This window comes from Periophthalmus magnuspinnatus, chromosome 16 (assembly GCF_009829125.3).
Source record: "Periophthalmus magnuspinnatus isolate fPerMag1 chromosome 16, fPerMag1.2.pri, whole genome shotgun sequence".
In the NCBI taxonomy this organism is placed as follows: domain Eukaryota; kingdom Metazoa; phylum Chordata; class Actinopteri; order Gobiiformes; family Gobiidae; genus Periophthalmus; species Periophthalmus magnuspinnatus.
Window position 1 is genome coordinate 33852968 of NC_047141.1, and position 25267 is coordinate 33878234.

The 25267-nt window shown below is 45.0% G+C and overlaps 1 protein-coding gene across 1 annotated transcript in view; it reads left to right on the forward strand.

Annotated features, from left to right (window-relative positions):
* The first annotated feature begins 305 nt into the window (after positions 1-305).
* The window catches only part of adcy3a (adenylate cyclase 3a), a 31844-nt gene continuing 6882 nt past the window's right edge, over positions 306-25267 (forward strand). The window contains exons 1-17 of the mRNA XM_033980598.2: positions 306-527; positions 5545-5928; positions 7766-8463; positions 9666-9815; positions 13569-13699; positions 13933-14044; positions 15315-15442; positions 16396-16554; positions 16970-17135; positions 17840-17959; positions 18062-18204; positions 18767-18928; positions 19727-19814; positions 22542-22658; positions 23135-23421; positions 23975-24056; positions 25070-25228. Coding sequence (XP_033836489.1) covers positions 7789-8463; positions 9666-9815; positions 13569-13699; positions 13933-14044; positions 15315-15442; positions 16396-16554; positions 16970-17135; positions 17840-17959; positions 18062-18204; positions 18767-18928; positions 19727-19814; positions 22542-22658; positions 23135-23421; positions 23975-24056; positions 25070-25228 — 2679 coding nt within the window. The 5' untranslated portion in view covers positions 306-527; positions 5545-5928; positions 7766-7788. The remainder of the gene's footprint in view (positions 528-5544; positions 5929-7765; positions 8464-9665; positions 9816-13568; positions 13700-13932; positions 14045-15314; positions 15443-16395; positions 16555-16969; positions 17136-17839; positions 17960-18061; positions 18205-18766; positions 18929-19726; positions 19815-22541; positions 22659-23134; positions 23422-23974; positions 24057-25069; positions 25229-25267) is intronic.

Sequence of the window (25267 nt, forward strand, 5' to 3'; positions counted from 1 at the left end):
AAACTCACAAAAAACAAATCAAATCAAATAATCATCAAAAAATGAACATTACAGGAGAAAAGTGCAGAATAAAACACTTTCAGTCACAGATAGTCCTGGTTTAGTCCTGGTTTAGACCCTGTTTAGTCCTGGTCTAGTCCTGGTTTAGACCCTGTTTAGTCCTGGTCTAGTCCTGGTTTAGACCCTGTTTAGTCCTGGTTTAGTCCTGGTTTAGACCCTGTTTAGTCCTGGTCTAGTCCTGGTCTGTGTTTTATTGTGAAAGGACACCGGATGTAGTCGTGTCCTCTGTTTGACTTGTCCGTGGACGTGTTCCGTGTCTCAGTTGAAAACACCCAGCTCCGGCTCCAGCTCCGGCTCCGATTCTCTGCAGGTTCGAGTCTTTTCTCGGTTCCCTTCGCGGCTCCAGACTAAACCGGGCCAAACCGGGCCAAACCGTGCCGCGCCGTGGAGCATCTCGTGCGTAAATCCTGCGGGACCGTGGACCCTCCCCGCGCACGAGGCGGTGATGACAGGCTCCGCATCTGGAGGTAAAACATGTGAATCTGAGTCTTTTTCGCACAGAAGCCGCAGTTGGAGCGTTTTTCCGCAGCGCTGTGCCGCTCTGTGCCGCTCTGTGCCGCGCTGTGTGCGCCCCCCGGACCCTCCGCTGACCGAGCCTGTGTCCGTGATGCTTTGCGCGCAACATGTAGCTCATTTTAGGCCTGAAGTCCCGGCTCAGTGTGAAGAGCCAAAAGAATCGACTCCTGCTCATTTTGATCCAGGAGGTTTTTATTAAAGAGCCGCAGGAGGATTTAGGCCGCGGCGTCTGAGGAAGAGACCAGGGTTTGAGACCAGGGTCTGGTCCAGGGTCTGGTCCAGGGTTTGAGACCAGGATCTGGTCCAGGGTTTGGTCCAGGGTCTGGTCCAGGGTCTGGTCCAGGGTCTGGTCCAGGGTCTGGTCCAGGGTCTGGTCCAGGGTCTGGTCCAGGGGTTTGGACAAAAACTGGAGATAAAATGTGTTTTAGTCAAAAGAGGAAATGACACGTGTTTAACCAGAGACAACAGGAGGAAAATACATGTTTAACACAAACCTGCAGATTTAGGCTGAGTTCTTCTCTCAAACTGAAAACACTCTGTTCCACCTTGTGATGTCATCATGTGGTGATACAGGAAGTGCTCCACTGTGTTTTTAAACTCCACACACCTTCATTTCTAGAATCATTTGGATCATTTCAGTCCTGGAGTTGTCTCTTATCTCGACTGAACTAAAGGTAAAAGGAGGAGGAGTTAACATGAAAACTACCACTTGATGACATCACAAGGTGGAACAGAGCATTTTGAGGTTTGTAGATGTAACAGACTAATAATAAAGTGCGACTCAAACATGTGAATGAAACAAAACACAACTCCAGGTCTGTTTTTGAGCGTTGGAGCATGAGCTCGATGACACGTGTACGATGTGGGCGGGGCTGTCGTGAACGTTGGCTCAGATTTGGAGTCGTGTTTGTGGCCGTCAGCCCCAGGGCAGCTGCAGGAGTAAAGAGTGAATAATAGACTTTGAGAACAGGTGCTGCTGTAAATCGTGTTAATATCGTGATGTGGTGAGTCTGTCCAAATGTGCTGTTCCTTAAGTCTCCAGTAGAGGCAGATATTTTGTTTTGGTTGAACCTGTCGCCTGAAGAATAAACTCAGAGGTTTATTTAACATTTAACACATGACCACACGGCTCCTCACACGTTTATGGTTAAATAAAAAGACTGGTGGGAGATTTTAGTCCATTTTAGTTGCATAATTTGGGCAAAATAATCAAAATCAGCAAAATCATCTACATCTACATCGACAGATCTTATCGCTCATCAGTTGCTCCGGATTCTAAACTCTCGGCGTCGGCCATGAAAAAAAAACAACAAAAAACATATAATTCGATGTCGACTGATTATTACAAAAATGTCTGAGTCCAACCTGGAGATCGACTGAAACGACAGAAGCAAAACTGAAAAATAAAGTGTTTTTTAAAAGTACATCCCCCACGTGTGAGAGCCGCATGAACCAAATCACTCTGAGGACTGAAAGAGGACAAAAAGAGGACAAAAAGAGGACAAAACGGGGACTAAATGAGGACTAAATCCAGCAGCAGGTTCAGAGACAGGACACACTCGTGGTCACTTCCTGTTTGTAGCATTAGCAGGTTCGCTCTGTCCGTTTATATAAACAGACTATGGTTCCTTCACATTGTGACGTTCCGTCGGTTCTGTCCCTCTGTGGTGTCGACAGAGGGACAGGGGCCGTGGAACCGGCACATTTAGACTCAACTCCATTAAAACTAAAGGCAAAATACAAAGAGAACAGCACACGGAGAACGGAGAACAGCGCACGGAGAACGGAGAACAGCGCACGGAGAACAGAGAACAGCGCACGGAGAACAGCGCACGGAGAACAGCGCGCGGAGAACAGAGAACAGCGCACGGAGAACAGAGCACGGAGAACAGCGCGCGGAGAACAGAGAACAGCGCACGGAGAACAGAGCACGGAGAACAGAGAACAGCGCACAGAGAACAGAGAACAGCGCGCGGAGAACAGAGAACAGCGCACGGAGAACAGAGAACAGCGCGCGGAGAACAGAGAACAGCGCACGGAGAACAGAGAACAGCGCACGGAGAACAGAGAACAGCGCGCGGAGAACAGAGAACAGCGCGCGGAGAACAGAGAACAGCGCGCGGAGAACAGAGAACGGCGCGCGGAGAACAGAGAACAGCACGCGGAGAACAGAGAACAGCGCACGGAGAACAGAGCACGGAGAACAGCGCGCGGAGAACAGAGAACAGCGCATGGAGAACGGAGAACAGCGCACGGAAAACAGCACACGGAGAACAGAGAACAGCGCGCGGAGAACAGAGAACAGCGCGCGGAGAACAGCGCGCGGAGAACGGAGAACAGCGCGCGGAGAACAGAGAACAGCGCGCGGAGAACAGAGAACAGCGCGCGGAGAACAGAGAACAGCGCGCGGAGAACAGAGAACAGCGCGCGGAGAACAGAGAACAGCGCGCGGAGAACAGAGAACAGCGCGCGGAGAACGGAGAACAGCGCGCGGAGAACGGAGAACAGCGCGCGGAGAACGGAGAACAGCGCGCGGAGAACGGAGAACAGCGCGCGGAGAACAGAGAACAGCGCGCGGAGAACAGAGAACAGCGCGCGGAGAACAGAGAACAGCGCGCGGAGAACAGCGCGCGGAGAACAGCGCGCGGAGAACGGAGAACAGCGCGCGGAGAACGGAGAACAGCGCGCGGAGAACGGAGAACAGCGCGCGGAGAACGGAGAACAGCGCGCGGAGAACGGAGAACAGCGCGCGGAGAACGGAGAACAGCGCGCGGAGAACAGAGAACAGCGCGCGGAGAACAGAGAACAGCGCGCGGAGAACAGAGAACAGCGCGCGGAGAACAGAGAACAGCGCGCGGAGAACAGAGAACAGCGCGCGGAGAACAGAGAACAGCGCGCGGAGAACAGAGAACAGCGCGCGGAGAACAGAGAACAGCGCGCGGAGAACAGAGAACAGCGCGCGGAGAACAGAGAACAGCGCGCGGAGAACAGAGAACAGCGCGCGGAGAACAGAGAACAGCGCGCGGAGAACAGAGAACAGCGCGCGGAGAACAGAGAACAGCGCGCGGAGAACAGAGAACAGCGCGCGGAGAACAGAGAACAGCGCGCGGAGAACAGAGAACAGCGCGCGGAGAACAGAGAACAGCGCGCGGAGAACAGAGAACAGCGCGCGGAGAACAGAGAACAGCGCGCGGAGAACAGCGCACGGAGAACAGCGCACGGAGAACAGCGAACAGCGCGCGGAGAACAGCGCGCGGAGAACGGAGAACAGCGCACGGAAAACAGAACAGCGCACGGAGAACAGCGCACGGAGAACAGAGAACAGCTGCTTAAACAGGAGAAACTTGCACCCCCACGAGAACAGCACAAGACACAACTGTTCTGTTCAGATTTTTGTCCATGTTCTAGTTTTAGATGAATATTGTGATTTAAAATGTGTAAATTTTAACAAAATGATCCACAGAGGTCACAGATGAGAACCATAGAGACTCAAGCAAAGTAGCACTGGTTTAAAACAGACAAATGTGAAGTGAATGTACAGTTACCCAAACAGTGCAAAAATATTATCCCATTATTATTATTCAGGTTTTTTCCGTGTTCTGATACCAACTCGATACAGCGGCTTTAAGGGGGCGGAGCTAATCACTGTACCTGTTATTTCAAGTAACGACCGAACTTTGTATTAAAAGCTCAAATATTCTGAGAGTTTCTGGGCCAAATCCCTCCAGTAAATAGTTTTATTACATCAGTTTATCGGTCCAACCAGGATATCGACAGAAACGATATTTGGATGGAGCCGATATTTGAGGCCTGTCGGGTCTTTGTAATGGAGAGGCCCACAGCCAATCGTCTGTCAGGAAGGTCATGTGGTTTGGGGGGGTGTCATTGGGTGAAATGGCTCAGCAGGGGCGTCGACGGGGGGGACTGAATGGGTCTGTGGTCAGGATAATCACTGTATCGACTTGTTCAGGAAATGAAACATGGAACAGTGTTTTTGGGGTCAGTATTTCACCTTTTCTTTGCTCCACTGGGACATTTTTGGTTATTTTGTGTCGACATGATCAGATTTAAGGCGTAAAAGTTTGAATAAATAACAAACTAACGACTAAATTAAAAACTGGGACTAACTCTTGGGCCAAACTAAATATTTATTGAAAATATTTAACAACATCTGCCTGTTTTTCAGAAGAGGAGGATTAAATCTGAGGCGACAGGAGCAGATCCTAATGAGTCAACAGAAGTGGAACGTTTTACCAAAGCATTCTGGGGTTCGTAGTGTTAGCGGTGCGAGCTCTGTACTGGCGCGGCGGCGCGATGCTCTGATAAATATTTGTATGATCTCACAGGTCAAATTGAGTCTGACGTGTTTTATTCTGCTGTTTATTCACTGCAGCTCATGATTTTAACAATATTGTAGATTTATAATAGTTTTTGTGGTTTAAATCGGCTCTTGGGTTTTGTGTCAGTGGCGTTTCAATATTATCGTTTATCATCTATATTTCATCAGCGATATATCGACCTTCAGATTATAACACATGACAGTCCAGTATCGGTATCGGTGCTGCTGTGTTACTACTGACTGTCCAGTTCATTCTCTGGAGAATTAAGAGTTTTAAAGTACGATGTGGCTCAAATACCGAACAAAACATGTTTATAAAAGTTTATCAAAGGCATTTTAGTCAATTTTGGAAGCACCGAGTGAGTGTGACGTCACCTCACCGAGGCTAGAGCAGGTTTAGCGGTGAATTTGTAGCTCCATGTTTGGAATTCTGACCACGAGTATAATAGCAACCAAAGAGCCAATCAGGAGCGAGGCTGTAGAAGGTAACGCCCCTTCCCGCGCACACCGCTGGTTTACGTACCACATTTATACAAACAGTGTATGGACAAGACCATTTTACGTTTATCACATGAAAAAATCTGACAGCTGCTTTAAACGTTAATTCTTCATCTCTTTCTTCTGTTTAGGTTTTTGGAGCAGTGACGATGAAGAAAACTGGACGTCAAACAGCCCAAAATGTCCTGGACCAAACGTCTGAAAACACGAGCTCAAAAAGAGAGACACGCAAACATAAAAATCTACTCCGCAAATGTGGAAGTATTTAGGACACTGTTTCTAAAATGCTGAATGAGATTTGATCCGGGAGGAGGTGCATTCGAGGGACACGGGATTAAACGGCGTCGTTGTGAACATGTAACAGAGGAGACGTCCGAACGCACCACAGGCCTGACAGTCAAACTCTGGGGCAGAAGTTTTGTGTTTACATCACACTCATGAGCGAGACGGAGGAAACGCCATGAGGGAGACGGAGGATCTGAACTGGGACTAACGGCTTCTTTTGGGTTAAACAGGTAAGAACGACCCGGTTCATTTTAATTTAAATTTAAACATTTAATTTGACATTTTTCATGTCATTTTAATGTTTTTTATGTATTTTATGAATGTATTTTCTTTATTTCTATTTTTTATTTTTATTTTAAAGCCGGGGCACTCAGTAAGTTTAGGACAAAATCTTTACAGTTTTTATTATTATTATTATTTTTTATTTATTTATTTATTTATTTTGACGTCGACGTTTCATCTGTGTCTGGACTGGGCTCATTCAAACCTGTGAATGTCTCGGTTCAGATTCAAGTCTTAAATAAAACGACATAAATGTCACAGGTCGAAGGTGCGACTCCAGCTCCACAGATGAATGATGTGGTTGTGTCCTTGGGCAAGACACTTAACCCTCCTCACTCCCAGTGTGTGTGCACTGGTGTGTGTGTGGTGTGTGGTGTGTGTGTGATGTGTGTGTGTGATGTGTATGTATGTGTGATGTGTGTGTGTGTGATGTGTGGGTGTGTGTGGGGGTGTGTGTGTGTGTGATGTGTGTGTGGTGGGGGTGTGTGGGGTGTGTGTGTGTGTGTGATATGTGTGTGTGTGTGTGTGTGATGTGTGGGGTGTGTGTGTGTGTGTGTGTGATGTGTATGTGTGTGTGATGTGTGTGTGTGATGTGTGTGTGTGTGTGTGGTGTGTGTGATATGGGTGTGTATGTGTGTGTGATGTGTGTGTGGTTCCCTGGTGTAAAGTTGGACTGTGTTGTATAAAATGAGCGTTGACCAAAGTCGGTCCAGTGGCAGAAAAACCATGATCTGACCAAAAGCACTTTGTAGATTCTCCTTATGTAAAAACTCACTCCGCTTCATTTATGTTTCTAAAAACTCTGTGTCGTTTGTTTCTGTAAAAACCTCATTATTTTAAACTCTTTAAAGGCGTCCGATGCCATAAATGTTCTGTGATTTTATTTAATTTAATTTTATTATCTGTTTTTCTTTTAATTCACTCGTGGCGTCTTAGCTGCGTGGACACACTTGGTGGCGTTACCTGCCCGTCTCCATAGAGATGAATACATTTTATGCCATACTGTGGAACATTGGAGCAAAACAACATCCAGGAGAACAGAAGGTTTTGGACCGACTGTTGCTTTTTAATCTAAAACACACATGGATCAAAGTGCTGCTGTCTGTGGGCGGCACAAACACACGTACAGATTTATCAGGATAAAGTCAGACGCCCACCTGTGCTTGAGTCTCTATGGTTCTCATCTCTGTTATAATTTACACATTTAAATCACAAAATTCATCTAAAACCAAGTATGAAACAAGTCCAGCTGATTTCAAGTTACAAAACTGTGGTGTCCAATAGGAGCTGACGTCGTAAACGTCGTCACAACAAAGCGCCGCTGTGGCGCCCCCTATGGACAGAGGCACGTCACACTAGAGCAGCGGATTTTTTCATTTGTACCAAAATGACGACGCGACGCTGCAGAATCTGAGTATCAACGATTAAGAAAATAAAACTGGAGAAGGAAGTGCGGATGTCACAGTGGGCGTGGCACAGTGGGCGTGGCACAGTGGGCGTGGCACAGTGGGCGTGGCACAGTGGGCGTGGCACAGTGGGCGTGGCACAGTGGAGGTTAAACGGGGCAGATCGACAAAATGGCGTGTTGAAAATAGTGGATTAAAGATTAAACTCAAACATGAATCAGTCCAAATAAAACTTCAGAGGCTCAACCAGAAGAAACGACCAGAACGAGGAGAAAAACTTTGAAAAGTCCATTTTGCAGAACGCGTCTGATTTGAGGTGATAACTGTCAAACTGTTTTCCTGTAGCGTTACTAAACCTTTCTTCTTTCTTCTCTTGCAGGCTGACTCGTTCATCCCTCCATCATGCCTCGTAACCGTGCGTTTTCGGAGCCGGAGTACTCTGCGGAGTATTCGGCCGACTGCTCCGTGACCTTGCCCTCTGACCCCGGTCAAGCGGTCGGACGCACACACGAGGTCACCGTCCGCAGCTCCGGGTGCTGCCTGTGCCTGCCCCGGTTCATGCGTCTCACCTTCGCTCCCGAGTCTTTGGAAAACCTCTACCAAACCTACTTCAGACGACAAAGACACGAGACGCTGTTGGTTTTGGTCGTTTTTGCCGCTCTTTTTGACAGTTACGTAATCGTAATGTGCGCCGTGGTGTATACGGGTGACAAGCTAGCATCTGTGCTAGTAGCGTCGCTCGGGCTAGCCGCGGACATCGTTTTGTATTTGTTGTGTCGGTTTGGGCTGCTCCCAGATCGAGTGTCGCGCCGCGTGGTGCCGTACGCGCTCTGGGTGCTCATCGCGGCGCAGATCTTTTGTTATTTGGGGTTGAACTACGCTCGATTTCACCAGGCCAGCGACACGGTTGGATGGCAAGCGTTTTTTAGCTTTTCCTTCTTCTTGACGTTGCCGCTAAGACTGACGCCGATTGTGCTGATCACTACGGTGTCCTGCGGCGTCCACACTTTGGTGCTGGGAGTTACAATCGCACAACAGCAACAAGAGGAAATACAAGGAGCCTCACTGGGACGGCAGGTACGAATATACACGAAAAAAACATCACACTGTGATTAGACCCGGGACTGGACCCGGGACTGGACCCGGGACTGGACCCGGGACTGGACCCGGGACTGGACCCGGGACTGGACTCGGGACAACATTGGGAACTGGACCGGGGACTAAAGTGGGACTAAAGTGGGACTAAAGTGGGACTAAAGTGGGACTTAAAAAACATAATAGTTGTTGATGTTTACGTTTCGAGTTTCTGAAGTTCAGACGGATGATTCATCTGTGAATCATTCGTCTGAATAAAAACACAAGGATCATGGTGGATTTGGCAGGAAAATGATTTTACAGAAACATAGAGCTGAGCAAAGTCCAGGGTGAACTTCCTCCTTAAACGTCACGTTGTCTGAGTTTGTGCTTGGTTCCTGCCTGTGGTTTCATCCCCTGAACAAACGTAGTGTATTTGTTCTGTATTTGTTCTGTATTTGTTCTGTATTTGTTCTGTATTTAACCAGCCCATAACCAAATACTCCAACCAGTTCAACAGTGAAGTAACAGGAACTCAGGAGGAAGTAGCTCTTAGTTTTGTTAAACAGTAAATAACTTCATGTATTTTATGAAACAGCTGCAGTTGACTTAAAGGTTAGCTCATTTTTACAGCTTGTCAAAAGTCATTTAGAATTTAAATGACTCTCTATAAACCTGTTTCAACTGTGTATTTTGAAATGTGATATATTACTACAGAAAATATCACTGTAAATATGTTCAGTTCAGTTTTGCAGTTGCCCAGAGCTTTAGAGCAGAGATGCAGCACAGACAGTTTATATAAATGGACATATCCAACCTGCCGCCGCCGCGTTACAAACAGGAAGTGATCACCTGCTCCATCGACTCTGGCTCCACTTCACTCTCTGTGTTAAACTGTCTCCTCTCTGTGTCCTCTCTGTCCTCTCTGTCCTCTCTCTGTCCTCTCTCTGTCTCTGCTGCTTCAGACTCATCCTGGTCTTAAATGTTCGTATTAACCCTCTACATGATCCTGGGGTTTTTATTTCACTTTTGTGTCTGTAAATCGAGATATGAACATTAAAAACAGACACATCAGGTCCTTCTGTCCCCGAGGTCGCTCCTGTTTGTGGTTTATTTACACAGTATATTTGTTTCCGCTCTTGTTTCATATAAATATAATCTATGAATTGACCGATACAAACCGTTACTGTTCTGTTCTGTTGCAGCTGTTGGCGAACGTGCTGATCTACGTGTGCTCCATCGCCGTGGGCATCATGTCGTATTACATGGCGGACCGTAAACACAGGAAGGCGTTTCTGGAGGCGCGACAGTCACTGGAGGTCAAACTCAACCTGGAGGAGCAGAGCCAGCAGCAGGTCAGACACTTCATGTGACCATTATTCACACAAAAACACTTAATAATCCTCTTTGTACAAACATAAAACCAATGTATCTGTGTCTTTAAAGCCCTAATGTGTCATTTTTTAGCCTAAATATAGACTAAAGTAATGTTTTCATTTTATTTTTTTATTTTTGATGTGTTTATTGGACCAGAAAACACAGAAAAACACACGTCCTTACTGTGAGCGAGCGTGCATCTCCACAAACCTGATTCTTCCTGCTTGTTTCCATGGAAATGTTTTCCTGTAATATTCCACACTGTCCCACTTTACTGTTGTTGTGTCCATGGGCAAGACACTTAACCCCCCTCAGCCCCAGTGTTTGTGTGTCTGTGTGTGTCGGGGTGTGTGTGTCTGTGTGTGTCGGGGTGTGTGTGTCTGTGTGTGTGTCGGGGTGTGTTTGTGTGTGTGTCTGTGTCTGTGTGTCTGTGTGCGTCGGTGTGTGGGGGTGTGTGTGTCTGTGTGTGTGTCTGTCTGTGTGTGCGTCGGTGTGTGTGTCTGTGTGTGTGTAGAAAAGTGCAGTATAAAAACGTGACTATTATTTAAAAGTTAAAATTAAAAGTGACATTTTAACTAAAATAATCAGAATCATCCTAAAAGTATCGGTATCGGTATCGGCCATGAAGAAATCCACACCAGTCAATGTCTAATCGTATTAAATCCTGAAATAACGACCACTTTTGCTAGTTTTATATATTTTAATTCATTTTAGATTCATTTATTTGTAATGTTTTGTACAATGACTCTAGTTTCTATATTTTTATGAATTTTATATTATTTTATTTGTAATATTTCGTGCGTCTTAACTTTTCACTCGGTCGATTATTTCAGGCCGTGAACCAGCGGCTCGGTTCATTTCCACTGATTTGCATTGAAAGAAATATGGAAATGCTAATAACTAACTCGGCGAATGCTAATGGGGCTAACGCCGCCGGAGTCGAGAGGTAACCGGGCGCTGTGATTGGCCGTGGCCGTTACCGTGGCAACTGGCCCTGTGAGACGGCGATGTCATCAGTAATCACGGCTCTGGAGGAGGATATGGAGACGTCTGTGAGGATTTCATTTTTCCTCAGTGTTTTTGAATGAGCAGCGATGGTTTAAATGGAAATGCAAATCTAAGCTCACGGTTTATTATTTTACATTTATATTTTGTTATGCAAGTGTATTTTTAACCTGTGTTTTTACCACAGTGTTGAAGTAACTAAATACTTGAAAATATCCATGGGTTTCACTCTGTTTAGACTCGATGTTTCAGCCCGTTAAAGATCAAATGTTTTGTTAATTACTCTGAAAACTCTGCATAAATTTAGAATAATGAGAAAACAGTTACTTTAATCTGGTGATTTCTCTCTCACGATAACACATTCTGAAGTCCGATATATCGCTGAAGAAATATAGACGATAAACGATAATATTGAACCTCATTTCTGCCACTGACACAAAAACAAAACTGTTCTAAATCTACAATATTTTTAAAAATCATGAGCTGCATTAAATAAACAGCAGAATGAAACACTTTAGTCGATAGTTTGAGTCTTTAACGAGTCAGACAAGTTATTTATCCAAACTTTTACGGCTTAAATCTGATCATATGGACAAAAAATAAATAACCAAAAATGTCCCAGTTGTGCAAAAAAAAAAAAAGGTAACATGAGAAAAACTGACCCCATAAATATTTCCATCTGTCGTTCACCTTAATTCTGTGATTATCATGAGGCCTGTGCGCGACCAAAATGTTTTTTCTGTATTTTGAACAGGGCGCTCATGAAAAGAGTCTAAGTCCCGTCTCTGGGTCTTTATACATTTAAAATAATAATAATAATTATTATTATTATATTTTCTCTATATCTCCATATTCCCTAAAGACAAAAGTCTGAGTCACTTTGGAGCCGTTTTCACAGTGTGGCTCCTGAGTTTGAAGCTTTGGACGTCGTTTAGAAAAAGAAATTATTAATAATCCAATCCAATCCAATCCAACTTTATTTCTAATGCACTTTAAAAACAACAGAGTTGACCAGAGTGCAGTACACAAGAGACATTTTAAAAACACAGATAAATGACAAACATACAAATAAATAACTACAGACTGTACACTATAAAAATCAACATATCAATAAAAAGCTAAAGAGAAAAAGTGCGTTTTAAGAACTGATTTAAAAGTAGAGAGTGACTCAGCCTGTCTAATGTGCAGGGGCAACCCGTTCCACAGTTTGGGACCAGCCAAAGAGAAGGCCCGGTCCCCTAGAAGTTTCCTCCTAGTTTTTGGGACCACTAAGAGTGAATGTTCTGCAGACCTGAGTGAGCGAGCGGGAGTATAGGGATGAAGCAGGTCTGACAGATATTGCGGAGCGAGGCCATGGAGGCATTTAAAGACAAATAAAAGAATTTTAAAATCAATAAAACATAATAAATAATAAAACATCTATGAGTTTAACAAATGTGGACTGAGTTAATAATTCTCTGTAAATCTGTTTGTCTCTTGAAAGGCACTGTATAAATCCACTGCATCATTATTATTATTATTATTATTATTATTATTATTATTATTATTGTTATTATTCTGTAGGTCCGTGCAGGCATTGGCCCTGTCCGTATGTCCACACTCTCCCTACAGGGGGCACTATTTAGAAGTCATGACATTTTTAGTGGTGTCTGAGGCCGTGTATTTGTCGGTTTCACTTCATCAGCTGCATTTGAAGGACAATTATGTCACTTCCGGCGCGACGAGGCCCGTCCCATTTCATGCACCCGATAAATGCGGCTGAAAATGTGCCAGCGTTTCCATGGAGACTGTGAACGAAGCGTCCGAGCAGACTTCACACACTGATATATCCCATCACGCATCATAAATAATTACAAATAAAACTAATCGTTCAGTGTCACACATTTAGATCATGAGTCAGCAGCTGTCACGGTTGCGTCGTAACATAAACGCACAGACAGCGGTTGAAGTGCGCTCCGTGGCCCGTCCCATTTCAGCACGATGGGACACAGAGGAGAACCCTCTGTTGGCGGGTACATTGAACGGTGCGTCGGACGGTGCGTCGGACGGTGCGTCGGACGGTGCGTCGGACGGTGCGTCGGACGGTGCGTCGGACAGAAAACCCCAGTGGACAGAGACGGGTCTTTAACTGGACACAACACGACTGAAAGAAGCAGAATCTCTGGTTTATGTCACTGTGGATCTGATCGTGAATAAAAGTCTGAAATCTTAAATAAACGGTTGCTGTGTGACGTTGCTAGCGTTAGCCTCTGACTTTAGCTTGAGCTGTTTAAAAGACGACAATTTCCACATCTCAGATAAAAAAAATAAAACAAGTCATTTTAGGTGAGATCCATAAAGACCTGAGCCAGTCCAGTCGGATCAGTTTTTATGACACAAATCAACTTTTATCAGAGTTTAGCCTTTTTTTTCACCCAGACCCAGTCGCACGACCCGAGTCGCACGACCCGAGTCGCACGACCCGAGTCGCACGACCCGAGTCGCACGACCCGAGTCGCACGACCCGAGTCGCACGACCCGAGTCAGATGACCTGAGTGACATGACCTGAGTGACATGACCTGAGTGACATGACCTGAGTGACACGACCCGAGTCAGCTGTGTCTGAATCTGTGAGCGAGTCTCTATAGAGTCCACTAAAGATGTTGGGCTGTGGAGTGAACCAGGGGTCAAGGGTCAGAGGTCAGGGGTGGACATTTGGACCCACTGTGTCTGTGTTTCCCTGTAGGAGCGCCTCCTGCTGTCCATTCTCCCAAAGCACATTGCAGACGAGATGTTACAGGACATGAAGAAAGAGCAGAGTCAGAAGGAAATGCAGCAGTTCAACACGATGTACATGTACAGGCACGAGAACGTCAGGTACAGATCAGCTTAGATCTGTTTATGTTTTATTTCTGTGTGATTTGTTTTATTTCTGTGTGATTTGTTTTATTTCTGTGTGATTTGTTTTATTTCTGTGTGATTTGTTTTATTTCTGTGTGATTTGTTTTATTTCTGTGATTTGTTTTATTTCTGTGTGATTTGTTTTATTTCTGTGTGACCCTGTTGAGCCACAGTAAAATACTGAGTTGTTTTATGTCTTGTCTCGTCAGTATTCTTTTCGCAGACATCGTGGGCTTCACTCAGTTGTCCTCGTCCTGCAGCGCTCAAGAACTCGTCAAACTCCTCAACGAACTCTTCGCTCGATTTGACAAACTGGCTGCAGTAAGTCAAATAAAAAACACAAAATAAAAGTTTCCTGTTCTTCAAACATGCATCAAAAACCTGAAACGTGCCGTGATTTCAGTATGCTCCCATTTAAAGGTGCACTCTGTAACTTTTCTGGTGATGGGTCTGAGAGCTGCTGGTCTCTATGGAGATATTATTGTTTTGCCTGAAATGCTCCACAGTACGGCATTAAATATATCTCATCACAAACAGACCTGGAGTTGTGTTTTGTTTCATTCTCACATGTTTAACACACAAACCTTCAGATTTAGGCTGAGTTCTTCTCTCAAACTGAAAACACTCTGTTCCACCTTGTGATGTCATCATGTGGTGATACAGGAAGTGCTCCACTGTGTTTTTAAACTCCACCTTCACTAGAATCATTTGGATCAGCTCCTGGAATAGCTACTTACCTCGACTGAACTAAAGGTAAAAGGAGCTGTTAACATGAAAACGACCACTTGATGACATCACAAGGTGGAACAGAGCGTTTTGAGCTTTGTAGATGTTACAGACTAATAAAAAAGTGTCACTCAAACAAATGAAACAAAACACAACTCCAGGTCTGTTTGTGAGGAGGAAACAGCGTTAGAACATGGATTAAAGCTACAGGAGTCAGTTTTGTGTGATACAGGAGCTTTAATGCCATCTTATGGAACATTCAAGGGACAGCAATAACGTCTCCATGGAAACAATTTCATTTATTTATTTTATTTTACCTTTATTTTACCAGGCAAAACATTAAGAACAATTTCTTATTTACATTGTTGGCCTGGGCCAGAGCAGCCGGGGGGAGTTAGACTCACATCATTTCATTAAAAAACATTTACATCTGTCTCTAAAAATCTCCTTTTGTATCATCAGTAAAACATTTACACGTCTTTAAAAATGACCTTCAGTTTACATTTAAAAGCAGAAAGAGAAATGAAGGAGTCCAGTTAAGTTCAAGACAAAAAGGTTTAAGATTGTCTGAAAACTCAAGAAAAAAATACAAAATGAATTAAAACGGCTCATGTTCAGTCCACGGGCCTTTTAACAGTTTGATTTTACACAAAAAGGTGAAAAACTGTTGGCTAATGCTAATGCTAATGCTAATGCTAATGCTAGCCCACACCAGCTCACCTGTCGTAGTTCCAGCCAAATCAACTTTCTCTTCAGACTGATTCACTTCAGGCTCTTCAGACAGAGCAGTGCCTACAGTTAGCATCAGATATACGATCCCTAAATTATAAATCTCTTATAATCACAAAAATATGTTCGTTTTCAGAAATACCACCAGCTCCGGATCAAGATCCTGGGCGACTGTTACTACTGCATCTGCGGTCTGCCGGACTTCAGGGACGACCACGCCGCCTGCTCCATCATGATGGGACTGGCCATGGTCGAGGCCATTTCGTGAGTGTCCCGGGACTGTGGGCGGTGACGGCGCCATCTGGTGTCAGTCACGTGACCTGTATTGATCAGAGCCACAGATTGAAATTGATGTTTTGAGGAATGAAAGTCAAGTCAGACATGAGGCTGTTGGACCGGTCCTGAGTTTGCAAAAATAAAATAAAATCATTACTGTAAAAAAGTTGTAGGAATGAAGACGTTTGTCTCATTCAGTGAAGACAAACGTCTTCATTCAAACGTCTTCACTCCTACGATTTATCCAGTGACAAATAAAAATAAGATAAAAAAGATTAAAAAAACACCCAAACATCACAAAGATTAAATATCAAAAGTAGAACATATTCCCATAAAGCTGCATTGTGTAACTTTTCTATTGAAGATGCCGAGAAAGTTCCACAATGTGACATTAAACCTCTTGAGCCGACTCACTACTTTCCACAGATCTGACCTATAACTTGTGCTTAGTCGTGTTACTGCTGACTCCAAGGAGATGGATAAGCTGAAAATGCCATACTGTGGAATATTCCAGGCAAGGCAATAATAATAATAATAATATCTCCATGGAGACCAGATGTAGGCGAACCCTCCACCTGAAAAGTAACATAGTGCAACTTTAAACAACACATTTAAAGTTGCACTATGTAACAATAAAACAATAAAAGGAAACATGGAGATTTAAATATGTGACAGTTAATACCCCGTAGAAGTAAATACCTCCTCTTTAATACCCCGTAGAAGTAAATACCTCCTCTTTAATACCCCGTGGAAGTAAATGCCTCCTCTTTAATACCCCGTAGAGATAAATACCTCCTCTTTAATACCCTGTGGAAGTAAATACCTCCTCTTTAATACCCCGTAGAGATAAATACCCCTGTCAAAGTCTGAAGTGACATGTTGGGGGTGTGATCCTTGGCATGATCCTTGGCGTGATCCTTGGCGTGTTAAACTCTTTGCAGGTATGTGAGGGAGAAGACGCAGACGGACGTGGACATGCGTGTGGGCGTCCACAGTGGGACCGTCCTGGGCGGCGTCCTGGGGCAGAAACGATGGCAGTACGACGTCTGGTCCACGGACGTCACTGTGGCCAACAAGATGGAGGCCGGCGGGATCCCGGGGTCAGGCTTTTATTTTGTTTTAATTTGTTTTTCTTTAGGGGAACAGCTGATCTAAATTTGACTTGTGAGATTTAAATAAGAAAATCACATGATATTGTCGTGATATTGTCACGATATTGTGATGATGATGTCATGATATTGTGATATCGTCGTGATATTGTGATATTCGTGATGATGTTGTCATGATATTGTTACGATATTGTCGTGATATTGTGGTGATATTGTCATGATATTGTCACGATATTGTGGTGATATTGTCGTGATATGGTGATGATATTATCGTGATATTCCATTTTCATGACGTTATGTGCCTTAAAGTTCACAGAGTTCATTTTGTGTGAAACAGGAGCTTTAAACGTTTCACCTGCTCCATCTTTAAATCGTCCTCATAAACTGCTGTTCCTTCTGTTCTCAGGCGTGTTCACATTTCCCAGAGCACGATGGAGTGTCTTCACGGAGAGTTCGACGTGGAGCCGGGAAACGGAGGCGACCGCTGTGACTACCTGCGAGAGCGCGGTATCGAGACCTACCTGGTGGTGGTGCCCAAGGGCCCCGTGGGCAAGAACGGCATCAATGGAGTCGTGAGTGCGGCTGAGGACTCGTACTTAATAAAAATAAAATCATAGGAAGGACCACAACTTATGTTTGCGATTCCTGCTCCCACAAATGAGAGCTGCTGTTGTGTCCTTGAGCAAGACACTTAAATGTCTGTTTTCTGTTGGAACAAAACTGACTCTTGTATTTTTAATCCATGTTCTAATTCTGTTCCTCCTCAAAAACAGACCTGGAGTTGTGTTTTGTTTCATTCACATGTTTGAGTCGCACTTTATTATTCGTCTGTTACATCTACAAAGATCAAAATGCTCTGTTCCACCTTGTGATGTCATCAAGTGGTAGTTTTCACAGTAACAGCTCCTTTGATCTTTAGTTCAGTCGAGATAAGAGACAACTCCAGGACTGAAATGATCCAAATGATTCTATAAATGAAGGTGTGTGGAGTTTAAAAACACAGTGGAGCACTTCCTGTATCACCACATGATGACATCACAAGGTGGAACAGAGTGTTTTCAGTTTGAGAGAAGAACTCAGCCTAAATCTGCAGGTTTGTGTGTTAAACATGTGAGAATGAAACAAAACACAACTCCAGGTCTGTGTGTGACGAGGAAACATTAGATCAGATCAAAAAGTCACATGGACCTTCTTTAATATTTGTCATTATCTCTTTTGTTTATTGTTTTCTTGTGTTTTTATTGTATTTTGTTGTATTTTGTTGTTTATTTATTAGAAGCTGTCTGTCACCTCGTCCAATGGGAACTCTCCTCTTCTCATCAACACCACAGAATGTAACGGAAACGTGACCACGGGCTGCACCACGCCGGAGGAGCCGGACGAGCTCGACGCCAGGGTAAAACATTTATGTACAAACAGGAGACTTTACAAACGGTTTAAAGTCGTAAAAATAAATAAAAAACACACTGAACGAGAGAGTCCGATCTTCTTCCCACAGGTGGTGAACCCGTCGTTCCCAAACCCGCGGAGGAGGCTGCGTCTGAGGGACCTGGCGGAGCGAGTGATCGACGCTCAGGAAAACGAACAAGAGCTGAACAAACTGTTGAACGAAGCTCTGCTGGAACGAGAGACAGTGCAGGCGTGAGTTTGGACCCGGACCAGACCCGGACCAGACCCGGACCAGACCCGGACCAGACCCGGACTAGACCCGGACTAGACCCGGACTAGACTCGGTTTCAGTCCAGGTCTAGTCCAGGTCTAGTCCAGGTCTAGTCCAGGTCTAGTCCAGGTTCTATGTTCATGTTACTCGGAAACTCTGCCATACTCTGGAACATTCATCTGGACTGGATGTTCCAGAGTGTGGCATTAAAATGACCAGTTGTCGTGGAGACACTTTTTAAACTGTATTTTTATTAGCAAGAAAAACACATGGAGTTGATATAAAGCAAAGCAATGAAGAAAAGTTCCATAGTGCACCTTTTAAACTGTTAAACCTCAGTCTGTCTCAGGTCTTTCCCCTTTCTCCTGTGGAAAAGATGCCACGTGCTGGTCTCCATGGAGATGCTATTACTTTGTTTGGAATGTTCTACAGTTAGGCATTAAACTTTTATATTAAACGTCTGAACAGATCTTTAATTTCAGAATAGTTCTGATTTGAATCTAACTTGTTGTACATATATTTATATATTTTTTGTTCTCTCAGTTTAAAGGGGAAACACACAAACAGTCTGTCTCTGCGTTTCGTGGACCCGGAGCTGGAGACACGTTACTCTGTGGAGAAGGAGAAGCAGAGCGGAGCCGCCTTCTGCTGCTCCTGCGCCGTCCTGCTCTTCACCGCCGCCATGGAGGCTCTCATAGACCCCGGGTGAGGGACGCACACGGGAGGGACGCACATGGGAGGGGGGACGCACACGGGGGGGACGCACACGGGGGGGACGCACACGGGGGGGACGCACACGGGAGGGACACAGATTTACACCACAGAATATCAACACGTCACTTATGACACACATGATTCTTTTCGTTGCTGTGATTCTCGCCATCGGAATTCCAAATATGTGACTTTACTCCACATCGTCCTGTTCCTGCTCCAGCCTCGAGGAGCTTCAGTTCTCACTGAACTCCGCCGCGTCACACTCCGTGACGTCGCACTCCGTGACGTCGCGCTCCGTGGCGTCGCGCTCCGTGGCGTCACACTCCGTGGCGTCACACTCCGTGGCGTCACACTCCGTGGCGTCACACTCCGTGGCGTCACACTCCGTGGCGTCACACTCCGTGGCGTCACACTCCGTGGCGTCACACTCCGTGGCGTCACACTCCGTGGCGTCACACTCCGTCGCTTCTTTACCGTCTGTGGTTTTGTCACTAATGAAATGATCAGGTCTTGGATATTTCATGGCAAAGTACAAAGTGTTTAATACGACGAGTCTGTGTCTTGAGTCTGACGTCATCGTCTTTCTGGAGTCTGGTTCCGACACCTGAAAAATCTGGAAAATAAATTGTCCTGTTTTCCAGAAGTTGAAATGACCTGGAAAATGTATTTTGTCCTTGAAAATGTCTCCACACTTTGGTGTATTATTGAATATCAAATTAATAAAAGCTTTTTCAATTCAAGTTTTGGTTTAGTTTAATAATAATATTTTTCTTTGCTCTTTTATGAAAGGCTGATCGCAAACTACATCACGTTTGCCGTGGGAGAGGTTCTGCTGCTCGTCCTGACCATCTGCTCGCTGGCGGCCATCTTTCCCAGGGTCAGTGAACGCACCGCACAATCATTAGATTTTAAATAAAACATCAAACGCACCTCTCGACTCCAAACATGCAAATTGTGAACGAAGGACTTTGTAGTTCAGTGGATTCAAGTTCAAGAGCTCTTAAAGTTGTATTAGGTAATTGGCGGCGTAAACGACACTCGTCCAAACGTCGTAATTATAAAGTATAATTTTGAACAAGACAAAAACGATAATGATTTTTGCAAAGCTTCTGTTGTGATTCGTCAGATTAAAACATTTATGTAACTTGATCTTTACCGAGCACTTTAGTTTAGTTTATATTTATTCCAGTCGTTGAAGTGGTAGTAGAGGTTATGTAGTTGCAGTAGTAGTACTAGTAGTGTTAGTACTCGCCTGTTAATATTTGTTGACAGTGATGGAAGAATACTTTGAAAATGTATTTAGTGACAGAATACTGAATGCCCAAATAAAAATGCATTTTGTAATTTATTCTGATACATGGTCCAATCCACAGACTGTTTATATAAATGCACAGAGCTAACCTGCTAGCTGCTGCGCTCCAAACAGGAAGTGATCGTGTGCGACTTCCTGCTCTATCGACACATCATTTTGGTCTTAAATGTTCGTATTAACCCTCTACATGATCCTGGGGCTTTTATTTCACTATTGTGTCTGTAAATCAAGATCTGAACATTAATAACAGACAAATCAGGTCCTTCTTTCCCCGACGTCGCTCCTGTTAGCGTTAGCATTAGCGTTAGCAACAGGTTTGATTGACAGTGTTGCTAAGCGCCCGCTCCCTGTTAAACCAGTGGTGTGGGCAGGAAAGGGCATTACCTTCAACAGCCTCGCTCCTGATTGGCTCTTTGGTTGCTATGATACTCGTGTGTGTGTGGTGTGGTGTGTGTGTGTGTGTGTGTGTGTGTGTGGGGGGGGGGGGGTGGTTCCTCGGTGTAAAGCACTTTGACGTTTACCTTTTACACCTACAAATAATAAATACAAAAAATATATTCATAAATTTATATCAAAATAATCCTTTGGCTCTAGTTTATTTAAATTGGAGCAGTTCGAATTCAGAGTCTTTATTTTATTTAAATTAATCCGTGTTCAGTCTTTATTTTATTTAAATTGCTCCTCGTTCAGAGTCTTTATTTTATTTAAATTAGTCCGTGTTCAGTCTTTATTATATTCAAATTGCTCCTCGGTCAGAGCGTTTCTGTTCTGACCTCTGTGTTGTTGAAAAGCTCTCACTTCCAGGCTGTTCATTATGTTTTTGGCACCCCCTCTGAGCTTTTGGCTACTTCCTGTTTGTGGAAACTCCGATATATCGATACGTCCCGGTGGAGCGGGGCCAGTATTGATCCGCACAGAGTCCGGCGCGGCCGACCTCTGACGCGGTGTGAAGATGCGCTGTCACTGTTAAAGCCGCGGGCGTTTGGAAGTCGAGTCGATAAAGTTTTTCACATTACAAAATGTCCGACCATCAGCTTCAGTTACACGGTCCAGAGTGAAGCGGCGAGGCGTAAGGCGGTCATTGTATAGCTGTGTGCTCTCCGGGCGTAACACACAATAACACAATACACCGGCCACTGCAAAAGAACGATCGCCCCACTGTTTGCCCCGGGACAGGGGGACCTCCAGCTGGTGAAGGGTCAAAATCTCACACAAGTAGGAAGGAGCAAGACCACTGAGTGCATTAAAAACAAACACCAGAATTTGAAAATGAATTCTGAACTGGACAGGGAGCCAGTGCGAGGACAGGACGGGGGGACGTGGTCATGTGACTGTTAGTGAACAGACGAGCTGCAGCGTTTTGCACGAGCTGCAAACGGTGAAGACCAGTTTGATGAATCCTCACATAGAGTGTGTTACAACAGTCTATGTGGGAACTGACAAAGGCATGGAGCTTTCTCCAGGTCACCATGGCTCAAGAAGGTTTAACCTTTGCCAGGGGGCGGAGCTGAAAGAAGCTCGCTCTGACCACAGAATCTATTTTTTTATCAAATTTTAGACCACTGTCCAATTTCACCCCCAAATTTTTGGCAACGTGGTTGAAGTGGGGGCCCAAAGCAACAAGACCAGGAGCTGAGATACTGGGCAGGTTGGATGTTCCAAACACACATTCTGTTTTGTCCTCATTCAAACAGAGACAAATCTGGGACAGCCACAGTTTAAAATCATCTAAACATCTGTTGACTGTCAGAGGAACTAGGGACAACTAGACAAATAGAAGGAAGGACACGTTACACTTGGACTTAGACAACATCAAAATTAGGACTAAACCAGGACTAAACTGTGATCACACAATAATAACACAAATATAACTTTAAAAATGCAAAGAGTTGTGTTGTATTTACTATCAAATAATAAGAGAATCTGGCAACTTTGGGGCAGATTGAAAACAGAAATGTGACAAAAAACACAAAGCAACTGAACAAAATACAGGTTTAAAATAAGAAAAGTAAATTAGATGCACAAATAAAAGATGCAGGGAGCACAAACGAACGAATTTCAGATTATTGCCTCAGATGGAGTAAGTTTTAGTTCATTTTTATAATATTTAAAGTGACAGTATGTAACTTTCTGGAGGTGGCCCAGCATTTGAATGAATCCAACTTAAAGCCACACTTTGGAACATTCAGGATACTCCTGGGTCAACGGGGTTTGAACCTTAGTATTTTCAGAGTGACTCATTTCTCCCAGAATGCACTGCGATTTAAACAGTCAAACTGTATTTCTCTGCAGGTTTTTCCAAAGAAGCTGGTGTCCTTCTCCACGTGGATCGATCACACGCGCTGGGCCAGAAACACCTGGGCCATGGCGGCCATCTTTGTCCTCACCACGGCCGACATCGTGGACATGGTGAGCTCCTGAGACTCGGATCACACCACACACACATGCACACACACGTACACACACATATACACCCACACAGCCCCTCCCACTCCGCACACAGCTCCACCCTCTCCTCCTCACACAGCCCCACCCTCTCCTCCTCACACAGCCCCTCCCCCTCATCACGCAGCCCCTCCCACTCCTCACACAGCCCCACCCTCTCCTCCTCACGCAGCCCCTCCCCCTCCGCACACAGCTCCACCCTCTCCTCCTCACACAGCCCCTCCCCCTCCTCACACAGCCCCACCCTCTCCTCCTCACACAGCCCCTCCCCCTCCTCACACAGCCCCGCCCCCTCCTCACACAGCCCCGCCCCCTCCCTCTCTCACACACAAATAGGATGATCTTTAGGTTTACTCTAAAATCTGTTTTTCACAGTGAAAATTGTCATGTAAAGTGTTTGAGTAAGATTAAAATCTGACGTCTTGTGTCTTTGTGTCCAGTTGAGCTGTTTACCTCGTCCATCAGACCCCTCCTCCCCCACAGCCCCGCCCTCCCCCCCCCTGTCTCCCTCCTCTGGACCGGGACGAGGGGGCTGTCCCGAGAACCCAAAGTACTACAGCTACATCGCGGTTCTCGCCCTAATGGCCACGACGATGCTGGTCCAGGTCAGTCACATGGTCAAACTCACGCTCATGCTCCTCATCACCACGGCAACCGGCATCGTCAACATCTACAGCTGGAGGGACATCTTCGACCGCTACGACAAAGAGCGCTTCCAGGAGTACAGGTAACCACGGGGGCGTGGCTTAATGAAAGAGTAAAAGTAAATGAGATACAAACAAAACATGGAGGTAGAACAGAGGAAGGTTCATGTTGTTACTTCAGACGGAGGAAGTCACGTCTGTCCAAGTCTGATATATTTTTATTAAAGGTACAGTCTGTAACTTTCTGTGGGTGACACGACATCTGCATGAATCCATGGAAACAAAGTCAAAACCCGAATTATCCATGAAGACAGATTTGTTTTATGCCACACGGTGGAAGATTATACAACATTTCTGTGGAAATGAGCTGAAAGAGGCTCTGGGCCAAGTATGAGTCAGGTTTATGGAGATGCAAGCCTGCTCAGAGTAAAGGCTCATGTTTATCTGTTTAAAAAAAGTTTCATACTGTGGCTTTGAGTTAAGTTAAGTCTGTGACTTTATAATAAAATGACGAGTGGGTGGAGCCATAAGCCTCACTTCCTGTTAAAAATACAAGAAACAGTATTTACAACGATCAGCCTTTATGGAGTCAGAGGATTTATACCAATAAGAATAAACTTTCCTGTTTTGTTTCAGCCCAAACTTGGTTCCCTCCAAATTCACCATGACCGTTATGATCTTTATTATGATGGTCAGCTTCTACTACTTCTCCAGACATGTGAGTTTACTACAACTACAACTACAACTACATTTAAAACAGGAGCAGGTGTGAGTATAAATGTCTCCACATTATTAAACTGCTGCTGTGGCTCTGTCCAGTTTTGCAGTTTATTCCATTTTTAGAAAGCACATTTCAGTTGTAGAGCGGCATGTTTTTAGACGGAGACATTCAGGAGATCTTGTATTATAAGTTTTATTTATATATATATATATCAAAGTTCAACAAATAAGTGGTATTGTTGTAACATCAGGTGCAGGTGCGGACCAAGGAGTGCAGACTCGGGGCAGATTTACGGTGTTTATTTACAGTTCATGCAGAAACAATAGTCAATAGTTCATTAAACACACACAAGGAGCGGCAAACCAGGCGGGCGTAGTGTAGATCAGGAGCAGGGAAAGCCAGGACTGGAACGAGGGCAGGATCGGGAACAGGACCAGGGCAGACCGATCAGGGGTAGTCTGGACTGTACCGGAGCTGGAGCGCAGAATCAGGAGCAGGGACGAGCGAGAGCAGGAATCTGGAAGGTGCAAAAATCCAATGAGTATCGAGCAGACGGGTAACAAAATGCAAAAACTGAGCTGGAGCATCACGTTGACACACGGACGGTCTGGCACCGAGCGTCTTCTGCCGAGCCCTCATATACTCGGCAGCAGGTGCTGGTAACTGTGCTGATGCGCTCCAGGTGCGCGCAGGAGGAGTAGGAACTCCGCCCAGCTCCAGATTCAGGCAGGTAGGGGAGGGGCAGAGCACACGGGGAGACAGATAATGCAGGCATCATGGCAGGTAGATTGAATCAGTCTGTCGTCGTGGTCTCTTATAAATACATTTTATAAATATGTGTTGTTTTAATAAATACATTTACACAGTGCTGTTCTTCACACAGCGATGGTCGACCTTCTTTTCCGTAGATGGTTTAATGTTATGAAACTGAACCTTCAGATCCTCTCAGTGCTTTAAGTCTGAAGTGTCCGTGTTTATTACATCTCCATCTTCCTCCGTCTTTGCTGCAGGTGGAGAAACTGGCCCGGACTCTGTTTTTGTGGAAGATCGAGGTTCACGAGCAGAAGGAGAAGGTTTACGAGATGAGACGCTGGAACGAGGCTCTGGTCACAAACATGCTGCCGGAGCACGTGGCCCGACACTTCCTCGGCTCCAAGAAGAGGGACGAGGTTTCCAAATTTCAAACTATTACTTCAGATGGAGTTTTT